We start from the raw sequence: 22924 nt of genomic DNA, 5'->3' as shown, positions 1-22924 counted from the left end.
TCGTAAAGGGACCGTCAAGGATGATTTGCAGATAGCCATTGAGATGATACATATTTTAACTTTTAGATAATGTGAGCGCGAGCTGAAATTGTTTTGACATTCCGACCTAAAAAAATTGACATTCTAATTAAGCACTTTATGAAATAAACGGTATAAATGTGAAACTAAACAGCTGATGCGAGCGCGAGCAGAAAAAATGGGACACTGTCTTTATTCATGTTTTGTAAATCATTCAAAAGGATGGGTATTTTGTTATCTTCCTACATTGCGAGCGCAACTGGATAATTTTTTGCATGTTTTAAACCAAAATCAAGCTTGGTATCTAAATAAACATGTGTGCGCGTGTTTTAGAGTTAGACAGAATCTGGGCATTCTGAATACATTTAATTTTTATCATGAAAATCAATAATGCGAGCACGAAGCGCGAGCGGAATAATCCGGTATGAAAAGGTTAAATTTAAGCACAATCTAAAGGCGCGATATGAAACTTGTCAATATTCCTTTCTGAAAAAGACGATTTAGTTATTAGGAATATATGAAAATTTATTAAGCCTAATGAGTGAGTAAAATTTGTTGACATTTGAGGCCTGAAAATTAAATTAAGCACTTTTGTAATAATGAATAGGATTTATGAGTTGAAATATTTTTTATCATCAATGCTAGCGTAAATCGCGGGACGAAATTTTTGATAAACTGTCAGAAATGGAGGATTTTTAGAAGTTTGTTATATGTATAAAGAATCTTATATAATAAACAAAGACAACATGTAGGCCTACTTGGCAAATCAAGCGCACAGTGCAAAAAGCTGCGAATGATATTTACACCATAAAACGGACATTTTACAGAGCACTTAAAAATAATAAATTTGTTAAATCAAACAAAATAATAAAAGTTTGAATATGTTTTGTATATTGACTTCAAATCTTGATATTTAAGCTATAGACATAATTCATCAACCTATTGAGCAAGATACAATATAGGATATTTATATTCCGCACATATCCATCTTGTTAGGTGCTCAGGCTGAGCTAGGCGTTCATAGCGCACACAGCTTCTTAAGGAATTACTTCCTACCGGTACCCATTTACCTCACCTGGGTTGAGTACAGCACATTGTGGATCAGTTTCTTGCTGAAGGATATTACGCCATGGCTGGGATTCGAACCCACGACCCTCTATTTCAAAGTCCGAAGACTAATCCACTGGGCCACAACGCCACAGGTATCTCATCGAACAGGCTATGCGAGCGCGAAGCGCGAGCGAAAATTTAATAAAGTGACAAGAAATATACATTTTAAATCCTTTCCAACTCTTCACCTGACTTTATTTTATTCACTCCTCTCTCTCCATTTTTCCTGTTCTTTTCCTCCTTTCTTTCCCTTCTTTTTTTCTTTCTTTCCCATCTTTTCTTTTTTTGCTCCGCCAATAGGGGGGGGGGGGGGGCGGGCCCCTCGCCCCCCTGGATCCGCCTATGCTATATAAATTGACATCCGATTTTTATGAAATTTTCTGCAATATGCTAGTTTGATTTTTTCTACATTTATTCAAATCAACATTTTTTTTTGGGGGGGTGTAGACTTGACCTTTAAGTATGATGGGCCCCTTATGTTGTTCAGATTCAGGGTATCAATAATTTTCAGCTTGCGCTTCGTACTCACAGGTGATATACACTCCTGACAGTAATTTACCCACTGGCGTACAGATGGGGGAAGGGGGGGGGCTTTTTCTCGACAAAAAAAGAGAAAATAGGAAAGAGAGAAGGGTGAAATATGTTATATGATTTTCTGAATTTTACTAAGTGTCAAAATCTATCACAAAATTAGATTTTTGTAATTAAAAAAAAATCAGAAAGCTAACCTTTTTTGCACTGATATTGCTCTCTTTTGATTTCATGGCCTCTGACAGGGGGAGGTAAAAGACAGGCCAATTCTTTCCTAAAAAAGACGGCCAGTGGCGTACCCAGGATTTTCCAAAAGGGGGTGCAATTTGGAGGATATTTCTTCCGCAAAAAAAATTGACAAGCAAAAAAAAGAAAGGCTTTCAACCACAAGTAAAGGATTTTGCACCAGAAAAAAATATGACAAGCAAAAAAAAGGTCTTCAACCACAAAAAAGGATTTCGTACCAGAAAAAAAATCGACAAGCAAAAAAAAGCGTCTGTTTTTATTGCAGTTTTTCATAACAAATTATTAATTTTGCTTCTTAAAACTTGTCAGGGGAGGGAGAGGCAGGGGTGCGTCCCCTGCATCAGTTCTGACTCGTCAGGGGGGGGGGCGCTAAAGACGACCAATCCTGACTGAGATCTTGTTGTTGTTTTTTAAGCAGTTTAACGTTTCTCTAGTATATATATATTTTTTAATTGTATAGGCCAGTGGGGGTCACACAAACCCTCCCTCGATGACTTCACCCTCATGATGATATGCAAGGTGTGTACAATGTAAATGATCAGTAGTCGTGGGCCTGTGACGGAGCCTGTACAGCTAGCGCGCGAGCGAGGTGGCCGCCTTATCTGCGAAGTAGCAGACGACAGCATCGATCCTATTTATGAATAATGGGAATAATGCTCAAAGTATTTTACAGGCAATTGTAGATTTTAAGAAATTTTACCAGTAAATGTATGTCAGTGACTTGAATTGATGTTTAAATCACAATATTACGGATAAAGTGCAAGACAGCACTAATTATTTACATCATTTAGAATGATTGTTTAGAAGGCCAAAAAGGTAATGAAACATTCCCAAGATTCCGTTTTCGCGCAAGCGCGGAAACGGTTATCGTTTTGCTACGCAAGCATCGCGGGCCACTACGTTCTTGAAACATCTGACATTTCGCCAGAGATTTCACCGTTAATACTTCATTTTTGCTCTCTTTGACTGAGTAGGATTGTCATTTATGACATTGACCCTCGTTGAATGTGATATTTTGGGAGAAACAACCTTGTTTATTCGTTAAATCTCAGCAGAAACATTGGGTCTGAGTTCGTACGATCGTGTATTTGACTGGAGTAGCGTGACCCTACTTTGCATGTTATTGACATTTTTTATGCAAATCGCGAGGGTGAAGTTGTTTACATCGCCAAATCGCACGTGCAACGTTGTGCAGATGCGGATGCCGCTCTCATGTCTCCAACGAAATCATGTCGGCAAAGGTATTGGAAGCTAGCCCGGAATCGGGCTCCCGGAGTGATCCATTTTCAAGTAGCAGTGCTAGTATTTATGTGCCAGGAACACTGAAAAATGCTAGAATAGGAGGAACAAGTTGTGGGCTGGCAGTCGTGGTAGAGAGCGCAACCATGGCCACCGAACATGTGGGGAGTCTGACTGCCCGAACTCTCCCGTCACACACGCTGGTCACCGGCGGTGGTGTTGGAGGAGCCGCGGGAGCTGGCCGCAAGCGACATCACAGCACATCAAAGTCAGCTGGGCAAATAAAAAGGAGAAGAAAAACGTATGAAAGAAATGGATCGCAACCGAAATTTCTTCTGGGAGGTTCTATCACCGATCCTTTGAATTTGAACAGTCTCGATGACGAAGAGATTTCCAAAATTGCGAATGCAGTCACTCCAGCTTGTTCACCTCTTCCTCAAATTAATAAGGACCCTGATCCAATCATAGTTCCGCAAGATTTCAAAGATCCTCTGAAATTGAATACAGCTGATGACAACGAAGAAAACTCTCCGCTCACCAAAACTCTGGTGTCCAGAAAATCATCAGGAAAGAAGAAGAAATACCACAATAGTGGTGATGCAAAGCGTGATAGCATTGAATCAGTGGGAAATTCTGATAGAGAAGGGGAAAGCTCTTGTACCAGGCCATTATGGCTCGAGTTGCAAAATAGTAAAACCACAAAACTCGCAAACAAAATTGTTTCTCCAGTTCTTCCAGACTCGAGAGGACGCAAAAGGAAAGCTAGTCGGACAGAGCCTAGTTCAAGACTGGCTAAAGCTCTGCTTATCGATGATTTACTGCCACAGCCACAGCCAAAAGCAAAGAGCAGTGAGCCGGAACTAAAAAGATCGCGAAAGTCGCCAGAGGTAGTCAACAAGTTTAGGAGACAACAAAGCCATGATTCGAAAACATCTAAGCACCTGCCAAAATTCAGAGAACAGGACAAGAAATTCCAGTACGGCAACTACGCACGTTACTATGGTTACCGTACGCCAAATAGTGATGACAATCGCATAGACCTGTTCAAACATGAATGGTTTGAAGGCAAAAAGTGTTTAGACATCGGATGTAACTCTGGTCATGTGACACTGGCCGTTGCGAAACTGTTCAATCCGTCAAGTATTGTTGGTGTAGACATTGATGGAAACTTGATTGGAGTTGCCAGGAAGAATGTGAAGCACTGCCTTGAAGAACTGTTCAGGGAGAAGAAAGGCAAAGGACGTGTGAACTTTCCAGTTTCCCTGCAGAAGACATATGGACCTTTGACACCGGCTGCATCCACTTCATCACCAGCTGAAAGAGAAAAATCATCATTTCCAGGAAATGTCTTGTTTAGATGTGTGAGTATATTAGTGGTAAATAAAACCATAACCATTGAGTCTAAAGAAGATTGGTTAATTTAAACTTAAAGGACAAGTTCACCCCCAAAAAGTTCATTTGAATAAAAGGAGAAAATCCATCAAGCATAACATTGAAGTCCTTATTGACATATCTGTAAAAGTTGAAATACTGTATAATTCAAATAATAGAAAACAAAAATAGTGAGTGATGGACATCATCGACTCTCTCAGATTGTGCATATACATGTAACTCTTTTGTGAAATAAAGCAAGACCTGAGAATGTCATAGCTTTCTTTACATCCGATTTTGATGAAATTTTCAGATTCGTGCTTTTTTTATTTTCTCTATCGATTCAAATCAACATTTTTCTCTATTGATTTAAATCAACATTTTTCTGGGTGAACTTGACCTTAAGATTGCTTGGTAAATTTCAATTATTATATCACTGAAAGTCAACAGAATACCTTTCACTTACATCAATGAACTGATGATTGTGAATTTCAGGGGCGAATCCAGGATTTTCCATAAGGGGGAGGGGGCACATTTTCCCCCGAGGAAAATATTGACAAGCACTAAGAGAAAAAAGGTTTTCAACCAAAAAATTATGTACATTTTGTTTTCAAAAAAGGGGGGGGGGGCACAATTGTGTTTTAACTTCCATTTTTTTACATTACAATCCTCCAGTGGTGAATGTGTGAAGATAATGATAATGATGATTGCGATGAGATGATGATGGTGAAGATGAAAACAGTGATGATGATGATGATGGTGGTAATGAAAATGAAAAGTGATGCAACTGCTGATAGTGGTGTGAGCAGACTGAATGCACAGACTGTAGTGTAACCGATACTGTACTGGTTTTGAGAGAAGTCCATCACAACTTTTACTTTTTTGTGCCAGCTATAGCACACCATTCCCACCGTCCGCTGGTACATGTAGTTTGAAAGCAAGACTGCTTTTAAATTTGAAGTTGTACAGTGTATCAATAATACATTTTACATTGTATGTGCCTTTAAGTTTCTCAGTTGCAATGCATTGTGGGATGGAATTCAAATTAATTTCTTATTCAGAGAAGTTTGGCATTCTTGGTTTTGACTTTGAGTCTCTCTGAACAGGGACGTGAGAGACGTTCCTGGTCTGTAAGAACCTACATATTGTAGGCTAATGACTGCATCCTACCTAGGTCTGTGCCTGAAACTAACTCCACCCCTCCCTCTAGCAAATCCCAAAGGTTTTTTACATGTACCTGTTGAGAAGGTTTCATGAATGTAACCATGTCTGAAGGGGACAAGGTTATCACGGTATGCAATCATTTCTTTCCAAGATTTCCTGAGATGTCTGACAGATAAAAACTCTCAGAAAATCATTGAGACTTTCAGAGTTCATTTTGAAGTCTTCTGTTTTAAAATCTTTGTATTGTCCCTGTTTTGTCATTGTATGAGTCAATATTTTGGTGATTTAATAAAAAAAACTTGGTTTAAACTTTTTTATTTGCAGGATATCATTTTAGTATTGCTTTAATGTGCAGTAATGCTGATTACATGTATGCACATGTACAGAAGTGCAAATAGACCCCAAAATTTAGCTAGAACAAAACTAATGTGTGAAAATTGCAGAGCTCTATAAATTTACATTACAGGTATTCATTTTAAAGGGGTAGTCCAGGCTGAAAGTACATGTAATATGATTCGACCAGATATAGAAATCAGACAAACAAAACACTGAACCTTTGATAAAAATTGGACAAAGAATATCAAAATTATGTTATTTTGCAAAATTTTGCAAAATTATGGCATTTTGCATTCCTCTGGTGAAACAGTTTCAGGAATGTCTTCATGAATATTCAATGACCAAACTGGATTGTCATTTGTTGCTTCTTGGAAGTATACAAACTTACTAATTTTACTATCACAGCTAGTTGACCCTTTGTTAGACTTCTCTCAAGATCCAGTTGTTACATGTACATGTACCTGTCCCTTTTTTCATCCTCAATTTTTCTGCATCATCATCATTATTATCATTGTCATCATCATTATTGTCATCATTATCTTCATAATAATGATTGATAACCATTGTAATTATCATCAAGTTCTAGAGCAATGTGTCCATCTGTAGGGTTTGATAGTCATCATACTTCATGGTTATTATGAAGTGTGAACACACCACTGGCCAATGGACGGAACTATTAACTCCTTAGTCACCAATCCCATGAATGAACTTGAAGTATGCTGTTGTCCCTGATTCAGACTCTGTAGGTTATTGACCCAAATAGGTGTGAATATTAAAGGAGAATGAAACCATTGGAACAAGATAGCTTGTGTGAAAACAGAAAAATCAAAGAAACAGATCAACAAAAGTTTGAGAAAAATCGGACAAATAATGAGAAAGTTATGAGCATTTGAATATTGCGATCACTATTGCTATGGAGATAGCAAATTGGCAATGCGACAAAGATGTGTGATGTCACTGATGAACAACTCTCCCCATTACTTTAGTATATATTTCAGTTCACTTGAATTGCCTCTTTTATCACATCTATCCATAGATCATGTGTTCTTTCTACATGAGGGCATGTAATACATATTTTTTAAGAATACATAATGGATAAAGAGTTTGTATCATCGTAAGAAAGAGCAAAAAGAGATATTTTGAGGGTATTTTATAGTCCACCAAAGGGAAAGTTGTTCATCAGTGACATCACACATCCTTGTCGCATTGCCAATGGGAGGATCTCCATAGCATTAGTGATTGCAATATTCAAATGCTCATAACTTTCTCATTATTTGTCCGATTTTTCTCAAACTTTCTTTATTCTTATTCTTTGATTTTTCTGTTTCTACACAAGCCTATTTGTTCCAAAGGTTTCATTCCCCTTTAAAGACAAAATGTAGCATCCAGGCCTAAAAATTGACATTTTTATGGCACAGCCACAGATGGGAAGAAAAAAAATGGACACAACAAATCTCCAAGGCTAATGGAGCGTCTCAAGACCAGTTAACATTCAGGGCACACATGACCAGGCATAGGATGGCCTTTACAGTTTAATTATAAATTTAAGAGTGTGAACACAGAACTGACAGAACCAATGTAAATATTGCCTGAGGAAACGATCAATGATTGATTGGCATAAAATTGTATATAGTGTGAACATGCTGTTTATGCATTCAAGTTGGGACTAGTTTTTTACCTACCTGGCTTGTTCCTGCAGGAAACCTGTATTTTCCTTTCCTGTGAGCAGGAGTTTGTTTACTCATAGATCTACTATATGCTTTTCACACTACAAAAATTTCCATTAAAATTACCCCAGGAAATATATGCAGGTGGGTGGGGGGGGGGGGGGGTCTTAGCCCTACCAATTGCCCTGGGTTAAGCTTAGCCCACTTCAGTTTCACACTACATGTTTTACTGAAGTGGGCTTGCTGTAAATAGTGTGCTGCTACATGTACATGTATCTGGCCCTGCTAGAAAGCAGGGTTAGCCGGCTTAATGCAGTGAGAGAACTGCAGTATGAAACCGAATCGGGCTATGGAAAAGTGGGGCTAAGAGCCCTATCTCACCAACGGAGACGTCGCTGCGACAGTCTCCAACTTATCAGTCGCTGCAGTCGCGGAGACGTCTCGGAGACAAAAATGGCTTGCGCTCTCACCAAGGAGACGTCTCGATGGAACGTTTGAAAGATCATACACCTGACTTGGAGCAGGAGGAGGGATATCAGCACGCGTTCAGTCACGTGGTTTCTGAAGTGGGTCAAACAGTGTGAAGAAGTGTCGCGGAGACGTCTCCGCAATGTATTATAATTTTTTTTGGTCTCCAGCAGGTCTTCGCGATGTCTCTGAGACATCGCGGAGACATCGCGGCGACGTCTCAGCAGTCGCGGATATCATTAGTCTCCGAGACGTCGCAGCAACTGATGGAGACTTCTCGGAGACCTCGCGGAGACTAGAAACAGTCTCCAAAAATATTAAACATGTTTAATCTTCTTGCGACTCCTCGGAGACTCTGTAATTTTCATGAGACGTCTCAGAGATGTCGCGGAGACGTCTCTGCAACTAGCAAAATTTGTAGTCGCGAACTAGTGTTAAGCCCAGTGAGATACCCCCTTAAGCATCAGCCAATAAAAAAGAAGTTGAAATTGCATGTTAATCATGCTCTGTGTGGCAAAATCAATATTCATGAGCTGTGCGAAAGCCTGGGGTAAAGGCATCAACCCCATCTAAGCAAATAGTATGGGGCTCAGAAAGTATGGGGTTGAGGATAGTCCGGGTATAAGAAAATGCAGTGTGAAAAGCATGTATGTGTCTGTAAACCATGAACAAATATTAGGTCTCTATCCTCTTTTAGAATGGTCAATTGACCTGTGTGAATGATGCCGTTCCCTTTAATTGCATTCTAGGCTTGGAGTTAGCAGTTACTAATTTACAGTATTGGCTTTTTTATAATTTTTATATGTTTTTTTCAACCCATTCAATAAATTGAATATTTTATCCATAATTCTAATAAAAATAAATAAGGGATAAATTCAAAGAAGCAGATTGTTTAATAACAATGTTGGATAAACAGTAAGAAAGTCTTTATTTTTACAAGTTGTAATTTTTTTTAATTGGGCTAATGAATTTTTTATAAACTAAAGATTTGTCAGTTATACAGGTATCAGTTTACTACTGTGTAATATGACCTCAGCCAATCAGATGCAAGAATTGCAGTAGCTTGTAACATACACACAAAAAACTCCCATATTTGTTTATGAAATGCACCCCAGGGCTGATGAAGAAGAGGGCTTTATTGTCTGTTTTGTTTTGATGTGATGAATGCACTTTGTTCACTAATCAGATGCTCTCAGACCGACACGATCGCCAAAATACTCTTAAATTTACGAGATTTTGTTCAGTCAGGCCTCGGGCATTCATACCTTTCCAAATCAGATGCTTTCGGGGTGCAGTTATTCTTGAAGTTATGAGCATTGCATGTTGTTGTCCGACTATTAGTAGCAGACAAGACAGGAGACCATGCAGGGGCAGGGGGGGGGGGCGCAGAGGGGCTAGTCTGCAATCAAGGCTCAACAGCCAATCACAATCATGGTTTCCAGGGTAGTTACTAACTCATGGACCGACTACGCTAGGTCCATGGTTACATCAACGTACATGTCAACATAATGGCATTGCTGCCATCAGGGGCGGATCCAGGATTTCCCAACCACAAATTAAGGATATTTTGTACCTGAAAAAAATTTGACGAGCAAAGAAAAGGTGAAAAGTCGTCAATTTTAAAAGGAGGAGGGGGGTGCACATCTCAGATTCAATGTTATTTTTACATTACAAATTTTTATTTTTCTTCTCAAAGGGGAAGGGCACATGCCCCCTGTACCCATCCCCCCCTGGATCAGTGCCTGACTGCCATAATAAGTTGTGTAGTTTTTAGTCTTTGTGAAGCAGGTCCCCGTTCTCTAATTGAGAGAGATAAGGTAGATTCCCCAATCAGAGAATGCAAGATATTCTCAGTTTTCGAGTCGGTCTGAAAGCACCTTTTGATCTTTTTGTTATGGGTATGATGATGGTGATGATGAATGCGCTTTGAAGTAATCAGAGTGTGGAAGATGATCTGATTACAATGTAGACAACTGTGTTCCAATGTCATGGGTCACAGGTCAGCGGCCCTGTTTCATGAAGAGTTACAACTGATGTAAATTTGCCATTGTGGTAACTACCATGGTGATAGGCACAGCAACCAATTAAAATCAAGGTTTCCATGGAATTTGAAATAATGGCAGATTTACAACATCATTATAAAATACTGGATCCATGGAAATACAGTGCAGGCCCCAGATTTGAAATATGACGGAGTATGAGATGAACAGTTTTCAGTGTTTTATGAGAGATGTGAAATAAATGAAACTGAACTGAAACTGAACTGTTTTGATGTATGTACAGTCACACAAATTATTTTGTGTTTACAGCAATAGGGTGTGTGATGTGCTTGTTTTGCTTTGTCTAGTGGTTCTGTCATGTGTCTTTCAAACAGAGAGTTGTGGGTTCGAACATAGCCATTGAATTTTGCTGCACTCAACCCAGGTGAGGTGAATGGTACCTGGCCAGATTAATTCCTTGCATGCACTGAGCACTGCTGAAGAAGCTGCAGCTCAAGCCAAAGCCGGAGCAGGCAAAAACATTTCTTTTTAATTTTTGGGGACTACAGTACTTTTTACAACTTACATGTACTACTAAAGCATAAAGCTTTAACATGGCATTGAATTCGGATTTCCCAGTGCTCTTTTTCAAGTTTTCAGGGCCATATTTTGAGCATTTGGGGAGGAAATCACCCTGAGCCCCAGCGTTCTCGCCAGTGTATAATACGCATGGTTCAAACACCATGCGTGCGGAAATTTCAGCGACATGCGTGGCGACACGTTTGGAAAAATTGAATGGAAATATTCAGAAAAAAATAATACACTCCATGAACTCATCTTAGTGATATCAACTTCATTTATCGGGTTGCGCCGAAGTCCCACCAACTTAAGACCACTTACAGGCCTACTACGGCTAGGAAAGTGGCAAGGCGCCCAGCTAGCTCGCGGCTGCTATTGCGGGCATACGACGGCACGGTACGGTCATTCCGTTGCCTACATGTATTCCCCCGTTTGCACCGCACATCACACCGGCTATGCTCCATGGTGAAACGTCAGATCACAGACTCACACAAAACTTACATGTCGATCTACACGCCATTACGTTGTTTGGTGTTGGAACACACAGTCGTAAATCACTAGGAAGTGTCCGTGATATATTTTGCATTTGTGTATGTGCACGAAAGCCACACGCATGCGCTCAGCTAGCTCAGCTAGCTCAGCTAGCTTAGCGAATTAAGTTGGATGACGCGTCTCGACTCTATTGACCAACTCCATTACATATCACATGACCCTCAATCATGAACGCTGTTTTGTTCCGAAGTTGAATGCATTTCGTGATTTCCCTTTTCTCAAAAATATTTACAATTCATAAGCTGGAAAGCTGCACTTCTCTTTCTTTGGACTGAACGGCAAGTATCTGTGTGGGCTTAAAAATACGCCACAATGGGGCTTCCTTAGCGTCTCTATTTTATAATGAAAAGGCCGTCGCTTCCGCGCTCCGCGAGGGAGGGGTGAACCCCCCTCCCGCACCCACTCCCCAGGAGTGGCAGCACAAGTCCCCGACATGGGTGAATTTTTTCTGGCGAGAACGCTGGGCTGCTGAGCCCCAATGTCATATTTCAGCTCATTTTGGCTCTCAAATCATTCATAATTATCTAGGAAGTATAAATAGATGATTGTCTTCACCATTGAATCAGGAAAGAGTACAGTAAATATAAGAAACATGCAACTTAATGAAAATGTTGACACTTTTGGCTTCCCATAATTTTAGCACAGATTTAGACTAAAGTTAAACTGGACTTCAGAATATGGGCCTTCATGTCCTTTGAAAAAAGCTCAATATAAATCCAGATATTATTGTTATCATTTTGTTCACTTTTCTCTACAGGCTAACTTTGTTTTGAAGGATGACTCCTTGTTAGAAACTCAGAAAGAGGAATACGACACCATCCTCTGCCTCAGTGTCACTAAATGGATTCATCTGAATTGGGGCGATGCGGGCATCAAACGCTTCTTCAAGCGCATCTATAGGGCGCTTCATCCCGGTGGTAGACTCATTCTAGAACCGCAGGCATGGCAGTCGTATCAGAAGAAAAGGAAAATGACGGTAGGTAACGAGGTTCATGTGAAAATTGGCTGGATCATGAATTTTGTTTTTGTTCAAGAATGATAGAACTGGAATTTGGGGGTTTATATGACATTTGTCACCACTATCACCAACAACGTTGATGATGATGATCTTCATCATCATCATCATTACCATCATCATTATTATCATTACCAGCACCACCACCTCTACCATCACCACCATCATCATCACCACCATCATCATTGCCATCATCACCACCACCATCATCAACAACATCATCACCATCATCATCATCATCACCACCATCATCATAGCCATCATCACCACCACCAGCATTATCAGCATCATTACCATCATCAACATCACCCCCAACCTCCATCATCACCACCACCATCACCACCACCATCATCACCACCATAATGATCACCACCACCATCACCATATTCATCATCATCAAGTATCATCAGTGCCAATTGTGCAGACTGGTCATCACCTCCTAGGTAAAGTCCACCTCAGAAAAATGTTGATTTGAATCAATAGAGAAAAATCAGACAAGCACAATGCTGAAAATTTCATCAAAATCGGATGTTAAATAAGAAAGTTTTGACATTTCAAAGTTTATTTTTATCAAAATGATTATATGAAGGAGCCAGTTACATCCAAATGAGAAAGTCGATGATGTCACTCACTATTTTTTTGTTTTTTATTGTTTGAATTATACAATATATCAATTTTTACGAATTTGACGATTAGGACCTCCTTGCCTGAAGCACAAAATGTTAAAATAATGGAATTCCACATGTTCAGGGAGGAATGAAACTTCATTTCACATGACAATGACGAGAAAATAACAATATTTCATATAATAAAATACAAAAGAAATAGTGAGTGAGTGATGTCATCTACTATCTCATTTGGATGTAACTGGCTCGTTCATAGAACTATTTTGTTGAAAATAAGCGAAACTTTAAAATTCCATAACTTTCTTATTTTACATCCGATTTTGATGAAATTTTCAGTGTTATTCTTGTTGAATTTTTCTCTTTTTATTCCAATCAAGTTTTTGTTGGAGTGGACTTGTCCTTTAACAACTTCGCCCCTTGCCCCGAGATGGTGCTAAAACTTACATGTAGCACCATCTCTGAGTGATGGGCATAGTTTTTAACAAATATGAAAGCGACTCTGGAAGAAGTACTACATGTAGTTGCCTTTAGTCTAGATATGAAAACTCCTCATTTCTGCATCCATCCATATTCTGCATGTGCAATGCTACAGGTTAATGATACCATGGACCTATTCCGTAATAGGTCCATGATGATACATACTTTGCTCTGGCAATCCAAAGCTCCTTGGCTCTTGGGAGTCTGGGTAAGCTGGGAATCATTGTATGTTTGTCACGCTCATGAATATATAATTTTTTCCGTGGCAAACATTTGCTTCATCATAGAGAGAACAATCAAATGACTTTGTATATCATCATAAATCTCGTATGGATCTAATCACACTCATAGCTATGCAGTGTGCATAACAAAGGATTCCCAACAGAGATTCTATTCATGAATGTTTGAATAGTTGAGTTCACACTGTAGTTGATGCACATTAACCTAAACTTTATTTTTTTAACAACAAATGACCAGAAAAACATATACATATAGATAGGGTAATCAAGTTATCAAAAAATGCAAATGAAGAATAGTCTTAGGATAAAGCGAAATGCGGGGAGGGATACAGTAGCCTATAAATGTGTTTTTATGATTGACGATATGACATCTGTATCATTGAATTTTCACTTCAGCTGACAGTAGGCGGTTTCAGACCGCCTCGAAGTTCGCCAGTTCCAGGTATTCTCTGATCGGGAAATTTACCCCGATCAGAAAATACCAGGTATTTTGGTAATGTGAAAGCAAACTACGCGTAATTTCCCCGAAAGAAAATACCCGCTAAATAGTAGGTACTTGGCGAAATTACGAGAACTTTCGTGGGGATTTTTCCAAGGTCGCAGGTATTTTGGCGATGTGAAAGCAAATTACGGGAACTTTTAGCCCAGCGTGTCGTTGGGCGCGGCGGCGTGGGTGGCTGCTGGGCTAGTGATTTTGAATCTCCCGCCTTGCCTGCTTATCAGACCACACTGCGCATGCTCGTAACTTTGGGAACTTATCCCGAAGGATGTGTTTCGGGGCGGTGTGAATGCAGGAATGATTAACGGGTATTTTTTAGCCTTAAAAAGTTCTCGTAATTTAACGGGGATTCTTGTGATCGAGGCGGTTTGAAACCACCTATTAAGTATTAAATAGATCCAGTGCACCTCCCTAGTATTATTAAACAATATCGCGATATCACATATTTACAAAACAATGACTGTAAAGGGTCTTGCGGAGCTGGGTGGGGCATGTTCTGAACGGAACTTTTGTCATGCGGAGTGCGGAGTGTCTAGAGAACTGAAAATTAGGTCTGAAAAAGGGGGTCATCAAATACCCTTTTTACACAGGCTAAAATTTCCTTAACCCCGTACTATAGGTGGGGCTAAATTGCCATTTAGCCCCACCTATAGTACGGGGTTAAGGTTAGCCCACTTTCTTTTTACACAGCATTTTTGCAAAGTGGGCTAACCCCACCTTTAGTACGGGATTATTTGGCCCTGCAAAAAAGCAGGGTTATCCCAGCAATTGCGGTGCTAAGAGCGATAGTACGGGGTTAAGATCGCTAGTGTAAAATGAAAGTGGGCTAAGCTTAACCCCGTACTATAGGTGGGGCTAAATGGCAATTTAGCCCCACCTATAGTACGGGGTTAAGGAAATTTTAGCATGTGTAAAAAGTGTACGAGTGAAGTACTTGTACTACGAATGATCGACAAAAACCACTAGTCCGGGGTTATAGCGAGTTTCGTGTGTGAAAAGCAAGCATTCCTTATCCGGGGTTAGCAATAACAATTTGACATGTGTGAAAAGGAAAAAAAATAGTACGGGGTTAAGGATAGTACGGGGTTAGCGATAGTCTGGGGCTAAGAAAATCCTGTGTAAAAAGGGTAAAAGTGGCATGTCCCCTTACCACCAAAATACGTGAGCCGCCCCCCTCCCCGTATTCACACAACAGAGCTCTGCAGTTAACATGTAGTATTTTGTAATTAAGGAATAGGTAGATAGGTGTGTTTAATCTGGGACTGCAATTCTCCGGTTTAATCTCAATATTATATTACGAGATAAGTGTAGATGATTTTAACAAGAGTCCTGCATTCTTCAATATTATGCTTCAATTTGTTTGCCCCTTTTTAGAGCTCCCATTCCTCGAAGTTCACTCAAACCTGACCTCATTTGACCTCAAAACGTTTCTGACATGAATGATCAAACAAGGCTTACATTCATATCTCTACAAAACAAAATACAACATCACAAAGCAAAACAAAATATTTTGTCTGCTTACAAAAGTATGAATGTCAATGTTGCATTAATATATAGGCGATGTACATTTTCCTCCCTTTTTATTCCCTGAAATCCCTGGAAATTGTACATTTTGAAAATATTTATCTCGTTTTATCTGCTTTTAGGCAAATGGATGTTTACGACTTCATGTTTTAATCAGCGACATTATTTATCCTTGATACAGGGAAAGCCTCTAAGCTTCTTTCTGGGGAAAGCTTGTATGAAAGGCTTTATCCAGATTTTTTTTTAGTGTTTTGGCAGCCATATTGTTTTTGTGCTCTCGTTTCTATTTATAATTATTCTAATACAAGATAATGTCAAGGATAATCCTGAATGTTGTTATTCAGTGGAGAGAGAGAGAAGGGCTTGGAGTGTACTTGTTAGGATAGAGAAATTTGTTTTTCAGACTCTGAAAGTAATCTAGAATTTTGCTTCATCATCTTCATTCTTGTTCTTGTAAGAAATGAATCCCCGTCTTCATGTTCCCTATATTTAGTCACAAATAGTGATACTGAAGCAGCATACCAAACATAATTCTATTGCACACAGTCTGCAGAGTGTTTAGACACAAGTACCAACAAATTGGGAAAGTCATGCCATCCCACTTGACATGTTGACTCCATGAGTATGAGGAGACCTTTGCATTGTCCTTCCTTGCCTCTGCTTTTGAAATCCTTGGATTTGTCTTCCAACATTCTGGCCTTGGCTTTCTGGCCAAAAGTTGTTGGCTTTGTCATAAGAGGCCGCAAGTTATTTGCCTTGTCAATGGAGTCCAGAAGTCCTTGGCCTTGGAGGCCAGAAGTCATTTACCTTGGAATTGGAGGCCAGAAGTACTTTGCATTGTCCTTGGGAGGTCAAAAGTCCTTTGCAGTGTCCTTGGGAGGCCAGAAGAATTGGAGGCCAGAAGTACTTTGCATTGTCCTTGGGAGGTCAAAAGTCCTTTGCAGTGTCCTTGGGAGGCCAGAATTCCCTTGCCTTGTCCTTGGAGGCCAGAAGCCCCCTGCCATGTCCTTGAGGCCAGAAGACCTCTGCCTCGACCTTGGAGGCAAGAAGTCCTCTCACTCCTCTGCCTTGACCTTGGAGGCCAGAAGTCATTTGCCTTGTCCTTACATGCCAGAAATTCTCTGCCTTGGCCTTTATAGAGGCTAGAATTCATTGGACTGGACTTTCCTGGCTTCTACTTTGGCTTTGTCCTCCAACATTCTGGCCCTGACTTTCTGGCTGTGCACACAACCCTGGCCTAAAAAGCGTTCAGAGACTGAATTTTTCCATTACGCACAGTGATATGTATAGAGTATTTGTATAGCGCACATATCCACCATATTAGGTATTCATGTCAGGGTGCTCTCCTGGCTAACCTACATGGTGTCTTCCGATACCAGTGTTCACAGCATTTTGAGGAATTACTTCATGCAAGTCCTCTGGGTAGAGTGCAGCACATTATTGATAAATTTCTGGCTAAAGGAAATTATGCCAGAAGTCAAACCCATGACCGTCTGCTTCCAAGTCTGAGGATGAATCCTCTAGGCAACAATGCTCCAAAATTGATTGTTATGGTTTCTTTTTAGTTTGGCGCTTGCCATTTCAGAGTTGGGCTATCATGTTCAAGGCCCTTTTGACAGCCGAAATCAAGGATTCCATGGGAGTTTAATACCATTAAACTCAGTTACCATAACTCAGTTACTATTTTGATTGCAAGTTACCATGTTAAATGTTTATTTGTATGCAGTGGGTCCCTGGGGATTCATTTTATAGTTTTAATTTTAAATGATCTTCTATTTATGACAACATTTTGTTGTATTACTTTTCATTATGTACATGTAGATACTTGCTCTAACTCTTCATCTGATGATTATCAATAATTTAAATGTTGCATCTGAAAAACCACGCAATATTGGCACAGCTACATGTACATTTACAGTGAAGTATCCTATTGATGACCTGGAATAGGACTTAATACTGTACATGTGTAATCCTAGTTTTCAACTTCTCTATGAGGGTAATGAAATAGGTACACATTAAAAGTCAAAGCAAGGAACCTTTTCCGCAGGGGATTAGTCATGGCTGAACTTTTTTCTCTCTCACAACACCCTTGTAAAACTTGTTGTAAAGTCATCCTTGGTGCGATCATTCAATACACCCTTGAGTATTCCAGGGATAATTTGTCTTTCCATCTTCCTTTTAGTCTACGAGCACAGACCTCATATTTGACACAAAATTATACCCCTGTGGGGCCACTTACATTGACGAGTGGATACCATGCACGACCAAAAAAAACACGTGAAAAGGATGTCTTTTTCAAGATAGGGCACGTTACGTACATAACGTGATTAGGGTGTCAAAACAAAAAAATAATGAAAAAAGGGTATCTATTTTGCTAGGAAAGCTACGTGTTTAGGGCCAAATTTGCGGGGATGATAAAACAAAATTAAAATGTTTTATAAAGGATGTCCTTTTTGACCAAACACTACGTGTTTAGAGTCCGATTTTTGCGAGGTGTGGGAGGTGGGGCCGTACTAAACCAAAATATCTGTAAAGGTAAATCCGACGACCGACGGACCCGTGACATAATATTGCTGTACTTGTTTCGGGGTTCATTTTAGGGAATACATACCAAGAGTATCATTTTGTTTCTAATACTTGTTAAGGGTAGGGTTTCACACACCAATACTTGTTAAGGGGTGCATTTTCAGAATGTGGAAAATATGTGTTTAGGGTGCTTTTCGAGACCCCATGGTCCTGCATGGTATCCACTTTCCACTCGTGAATGGAAGTGGCCCCCCTGGGATTATACCATGTCTAGCATAAAGAGTAGATTTTGGTTGGAGCAGCCTCACTGCATACCTCAGACTCTGCATTATGCACTTTGCGACAACCATAGGTCTGTGCATGCAGACTATCTTCCTTTCATTAGGACCCTGTAACATTAAAGCTTAGCAATTGATTGTGAGGCAGATTTCTATGATTGATTGTATTGATCATTGTGTCAATTATCAATCGTAAATATTTATTAGCCCTGCTTTCAATCGCCAAGCTTTATGTAACAGGGGCTTGGGGCAATTTCACATTATTCCACATTCACCCCAATTTATAAAAACCTTTCAACACAATTTCTTGTCACTATAGCATGGCTATACAACCTCAGCCAGGTGTTTGTGCAAGAGGGCGAGTGAAAAGCTGAAATATAATGCCTTTTTAAGGTTGCACACCAGGCTAGTTTATTGTTGTTTTGGGTTTTATTTCAGGTCCAAGGTCAAGGGGAATGCCTGCCCTTAAAAATGATATTCCTCTGTAGTCTGTTAAAAATATCAGAATTCGTATAAATCAGTAATATATTGTGGAGTGGAGTGATTCCTTGAAATGCAATTTTCCCCCCTTTTTCATTTCTTTTATTCCTCTTCTCTCCTTTTTTTATCTTGTCTCTTTTCTTGTTGTATTTATTAAAAATTGCCTTTTTATTATTAAAACTGACTGGTAGTTTGTGGGCTATTTTCAACATTTTACTGGCAGCGTTACCTCAGCCCATGTGTGTCTGAGGCCGTTCTCATTACGCTTTTTAAAACTAGTTTACTGGAGACCGGTTCAAGAAACCAATTTGGGAGATCGCTTTGCTAGCGTTCCCACTTGATCACACAAAAGGGGTTTTCAAAGTCACTTCACGTAAAGCAATCTTGTTACTATGGGAACGCTCTCAGCAGGGTGACACGTTTTGCGCGAAATTCGAAACCGCAGCCAAGGCATTCTACATGCAGTGTGTGGGATAGCTCGCTCAAAATGTGCGAAGATCGTTTCCCGAAGAACAGTTGTGCCCTCATGCTAAAACCAGTTTCAGTTTAATGGGGCGAAGTGATTTTGAAAACTTTATCGCGAGGTGGTTTTCCGAACTGGTTTGGAAGATCGCTTCCCAGACTGCTTAGACCGCTGTCACTACGCATAAAACTAGTTTCCAGTAAACTAGTCTGAGGAATGAAGTGAGAATGGTGTCTTTGTTTTACTGACCAGAATATCGAGTAATGTTTAGCAAGTAAAAATTTCAGTTTGGTACAATAGGTTGTTGAATTTTGAAATCTGTACATGTGGAAAGAGTATAATAAGAAATGCAATGTTCAGGACAATATTGAATATCATATAACACTACTTCCTCCTCATATAAAAATATCTGACCAAGAGGATTTGATCTGACATGGCATAATGATTGAATATGTATAAAAAATAGAGATGTTTATGATGCTCAGTTTGTTCACATGCCAAATTTCAGATGAATGTATTACTTGCTTGCTGCAGCCAATATTTTGGAGCTTGAGTTTACTGTATAACACACCATATTTAAATGTCTTGCACTTCTTCCCAGTGTGGCATTTAAGAGCGTGTTTTCAGCTTTAATAGTGCCAGTATGAAGTCTTCAATGGTCTATAACTATTTTTATCGTTTATTATCTGCTATTCCATGTGTAACATCCTCTACAAGCAAGTCTTGTGGTTTTCTCTAATTACGCACACTGCTTCCCTCCTCACTTTTCATTACAGCAGGAGCATCTTTTACACTTAAAGGTTGCTTTACATGTATGAATGCAAATTTTTCAATCCCAGCAACAATCTGTAATTGCATTTCAACACTTTCAAGTTGTAATGTTGTTCTAGTATGGTTTTCAACTTGGCATTGATTCTTGGTAGCAATAATTATGGTTATCTTATGAACATTATGTAATGGTACATGTTTGGTAAAGTGGGGGGGGGGGGGGTTGTTAAATTACAGGATTGTTGGATGAGTCAATGAACCCTTGCTTTTGATACCTGATTATTCTAAAGTTTATTGAATGATTTTAAAATTTTTCCAATAAAACACATTTTCATTTCATATCCTATACCCAATCATATATTTAGGAATCAATTGGAAATGTTGAATAATTTGGGATTAGCAAGCAGTGTTACATGTAGATTTGCTTTGTTTTAATACCAATGTATGGGTACCATCGACTTTGCCACTATTTTTCTTAAAGGGGAAGTTCACCCTGACAAAAACTTTATTGTAAAAATAGCAGAAAAAATAGTAAAAAATATTGCCAAAGGTTTGAGAAAAATTCATCAAATAATTAAAAAGTTATTAGAATCTCAATTATTTGATTTGTGACGTCATATGCGAGCAGCATTCCTACATAGCGAATGGTAAAAAAATAAATGAAATGTCATTTTCTCAGAAAATTGAAAATAGTTTTCACTGTACCTTTTGTATATCAATAGACAAATCATTTCATACCCGATCATCAATAGAAAACAAAATTAAGTCATCAGGAACAATGCAAAATTTGAAATTCATGCATTTTATATTACATAACACATGGGGCAGCTGCTCGTTTATGACGTCACGAATCCAAAACTTTGAACTCTAATAACTTTCTTACTCTTTAACAGATTTTCCTCAAACCTTCAACATTATTGTTTACTATTTTTCCTACTATATTTGCAACAAAGTTTTCTTACGGGTGAACTTCCCCTTTAAGAGGTTGAATGTCCTATCCATAATAATAAAAATATAAATGGCAGATAAGATATCACAGGCATTGTTTTATTAGAAGGGAAGGCTAATCCATGCTCAATTGGTTTACACGGTTTATACTTCCAAAGTCTTTGGTTTGTACATGTATGTCTGAACACAACTCCATACTGACACTCCTTCATATTTTGTTGTCATGCCAGTTATGTGGACGAGTCAGCTAGAACTTACTTTGTTTACACCTGTTTACTTTCATCAAACTTGACGTTTCTGTCTCGATGGCTTACAGTATTGTGTGAATCATCCAAGATTCAGGCCAAACTCATTATCTTGCAAAAATACATGGAGATTTATAACATTGATTTATGTTATTGGGGCTATAAATGCAATCCATCTCAGTAAGCATTTCCAAAATTTATTTACACTGTAGGATAAATATTTTACCCTCTTACTCTCTCTTTTATTACACACTTGTACATTTATGTGTGTGTGTTTTTTTTTCAGAAGCAAGTCATTAAAGACAAAAATTTGTGTTTTCCTCTATTCACGTAATTAAAAGAAAAAATGATTTAGATTGCATCCACATATTCAATTTATCTAATAGAGCAAATCCAAGTTCTTTATTAAAACAACCCACAAATTTATGTTGATCTTGAGTTAATATGATTATTGTCAAAAATTATTTGAAAATCTTTGGACAATGAATGTTGAAATTTTGGTTGATTTTCCCCGTTACATGTATAAATTACCTTTCTAGTAGTTCTCCTTTTTTCTTATTTCAAATCAGGGTTGGCGATTTTTTTGATTTTTTTAAAAAAATAAAAAAAATCGGATTTATTTGATTTAAATCAGATTTTTTTTATTTAAATCAGATTTTTTTGATTTTTTTTAAAGTTCCTTCGAAAAAAGGGTAATTATCCCCCCCCCCTTACTCTTACAATGACATCAATATTGATGTTATACATTTCACCCCTAATATTGTTCTTAACCACATATTTTGTAATTAAAATCCAGTAAAAATGGACAATTAAAAATAAATTTGAGGAATCATGTATCTGAACTTAATTCTATCATACATAGGCCTATGAAGGAATATTCCATAGGGAATTCCCAGTGAGTAGAGAAAATTCTCCTCTGGGATTTTTCATTCAAATATTTAAAAAATCCAAGAGAAAAAATCCCTTATCAAAACTGCCAACAAACCCTTTGCCAATTACTAGTATTCATGTATATTGTAAGAGAAATAATTCAAATCAATGATTTTTTTTTCAATTAGTCACAGCTTTACAATAGTCAAAGAGAGACTACAACTGTATATGTTTAGGATCTTTTTGATAAAAAGCTCTTCTCTTGCTACAGATACAGTGCGTGTCAAAAAAAAGTTTACACTTTAAAAAAGCCCCGGGAATTAAAAAATATGCAACATGTGGGTAATTTTTTCACATATAATCTTGGGTTTGGGTCTCATCTATCCAATGAAAGTAAAAGTTTTGACAGAATGTTACGATTGAGTGAGCACTGTCCATTTTTGTAAAGCTCGCAGAAATCTGTTTGCGCAGAAATGCTTGTTTTCACGCTGTGTAAAGGGGAAAGGGCGAAATCAAACTTACCCTGCGAAACATTTCTCATACATTTCCCTTGCACTTTTAGTCAATTGAAATAAAACGGATACATTCAAGCATTTTGAAACAATTTTGCCACCCAAATTGAAATTTCAACACTTAGTAAGCACAACATTTACCCTTTTTGTGCCAGCTGGATCTGAGGACATACCTGAATCTGAACAAAAGTTTA

At 38.6% G+C, this 22924-nt stretch overlaps 1 protein-coding gene across 1 annotated transcript in view; it reads left to right on the top strand.

The window, feature by feature from the left end:
* The first annotated feature begins 2765 nt into the window (after positions 1-2765).
* The window catches only part of LOC121427340 (7SK snRNA methylphosphate capping enzyme-like), a 39924-nt gene continuing 19765 nt past the window's right edge, over positions 2766-22924 (top strand). Inside the window, exons 1-2 of the mRNA XM_041623683.1 lie at positions 2766-4505; positions 12018-12236. Of these exons, the coding sequence (XP_041479617.1) occupies positions 3135-4505; positions 12018-12236 (1590 nt within the window). The 5' untranslated portion in view covers positions 2766-3134. The remainder of the gene's footprint in view (positions 4506-12017; positions 12237-22924) is intronic.

Source organism: Lytechinus variegatus, chromosome 14 (assembly GCF_018143015.1).
Source record: "Lytechinus variegatus isolate NC3 chromosome 14, Lvar_3.0, whole genome shotgun sequence".
Classification (NCBI taxonomy): domain Eukaryota; kingdom Metazoa; phylum Echinodermata; class Echinoidea; order Temnopleuroida; family Toxopneustidae; genus Lytechinus; species Lytechinus variegatus.
The sequence above is the reverse complement of the archived record's forward strand: the minus strand, read 5'-3'. Positions and strand labels throughout refer to the sequence as shown.